We start from the raw sequence: 1389 nt of genomic DNA on the forward strand, positions 1-1389 counted from the left end.
GCAATATCTGGATATATGGCCGGTTCTACCACAATAAAAACATTTGGTCACAGAGTCTTTTTATTGAAAGATGTACCTTGGGGTTAAGGCATCTTTCTCTGTGGGGATGCACTGCTCTTTTGTGCTTCATTTGGCTTTCCTCTGAAGGGCTTCTTCTTTGCTATTAAGGCCAGATATGAACCCCGAGGTTTATGAGTTAGTCACCTTTACTCCTCTTGCATGAGGATCCCTACCAATTCTTTAAATATGGGGAATTTTTCTCTTGCATTCAAGCCACTGATGAACATTTTATATTCGTCAGTCATACCATTCATGGTAATCATGACCAGATCTGTATCTGACATAACTTCACCGATATCACCTAGCTTGTTCTTGATCTCCTTGATCCGTGAAATGAATACTACAACTATCTCATTCTCCTCCATCTTAATGGAGAGAATATTGCTCTTCAAGAACAATAATCGATTGGTGTTCTTGACCTCATAGAGATCCTTGAGCATCTTCCAGATCTCTGGTGCAGTCTTGCAATCACGGATATGGGGAATAATGCAATCTTTGACTGACAATTTCAGGAGCATTCTCGCCTTAGTCTCCCGCTTGTCCCAGTCTTGGATTGTTACTGTTGTTCCTCCTACAACAAGGTTTGGCTTCACCTCATCATTGTTCACAATCGTCCATGCATTGTGTCCCTCAAGCAGGGTTTGCAGCTTGAATTTCCAACCAAAGTAATTGGATCCATCCAACTTGTTGTTTTCATTGAGGTAAGCTTCTGCTAATTGGTTATTCATTTTGAATGAATAAAAAACTTCAACCCCAATAATTAAAAAAAACAAACCCGGTCTTCTTAAAAATAAAATTTACCTAACACGTGATCCAAAATACAAATTGAGCCCAAATCCTCTTTTTTCCCAATAGCCCCCTTTTTCAAATGAAGAACCCCTCATTTTCTTTAATTAAAGAATTAAAAAAACTTGAATTCTTTAATAAAGAACTTAAATAAAGAACTTTAAATAAAGAGCCCCATATTTCTTCCTTTCAAAAACAATCGCCCCTTTTAATAACGAGCCCCCTCTTTAATTAAAAAAAATTCCAATAGAAATTCTCCTATGCACCATTCGAAATGTATTTCGACCTCATCATTAATCAAACATCAAAAAGGAATACCAGCGTGACCTCCTTGTCAACGAATCCATCGGATATGAAGAATCCAAGCGTAATGGCTTGGCATAGATTGATAATCCCATCGAAACAACAACGTAGATCACTGCACATCTCCACGACAATCCCGGCCAGGCAAAAACACGTCGTATGGAGAGAAAACAATCGCTTGTTGAGCTACACCGCACCAAACTTCTCCATGCCCGACAACTACTCTGCAGCCACGAAACG

General features: G+C 39.1%; 1 protein-coding gene across 1 annotated transcript; it reads right to left on the minus strand.

Annotated features, from left to right (window-relative positions):
- Positions 1 to 206: 206 nt before the first annotated feature.
- LOC149246514 (uncharacterized) lies at positions 207 to 788 on the minus strand. The gene has a single exon (XM_089441732.1). The coding sequence runs from the start codon at positions 786 to 788 to the stop codon at positions 207 to 209; it is 582 nt and encodes a 193-aa protein (XP_089297858.1).
- Positions 789 to 1389: the final 601 nt, after the last annotated feature.

The sequence above is a fragment of the Pinus tabuliformis genome, chromosome 7 (assembly GCF_031772625.1).
Source record: "Pinus tabuliformis cultivar Carrire ecotype Pingquan chromosome 7, CPIR1, whole genome shotgun sequence".
NCBI lineage: Eukaryota > Viridiplantae > Streptophyta > Pinopsida > Pinales > Pinaceae > Pinus > Pinus tabuliformis.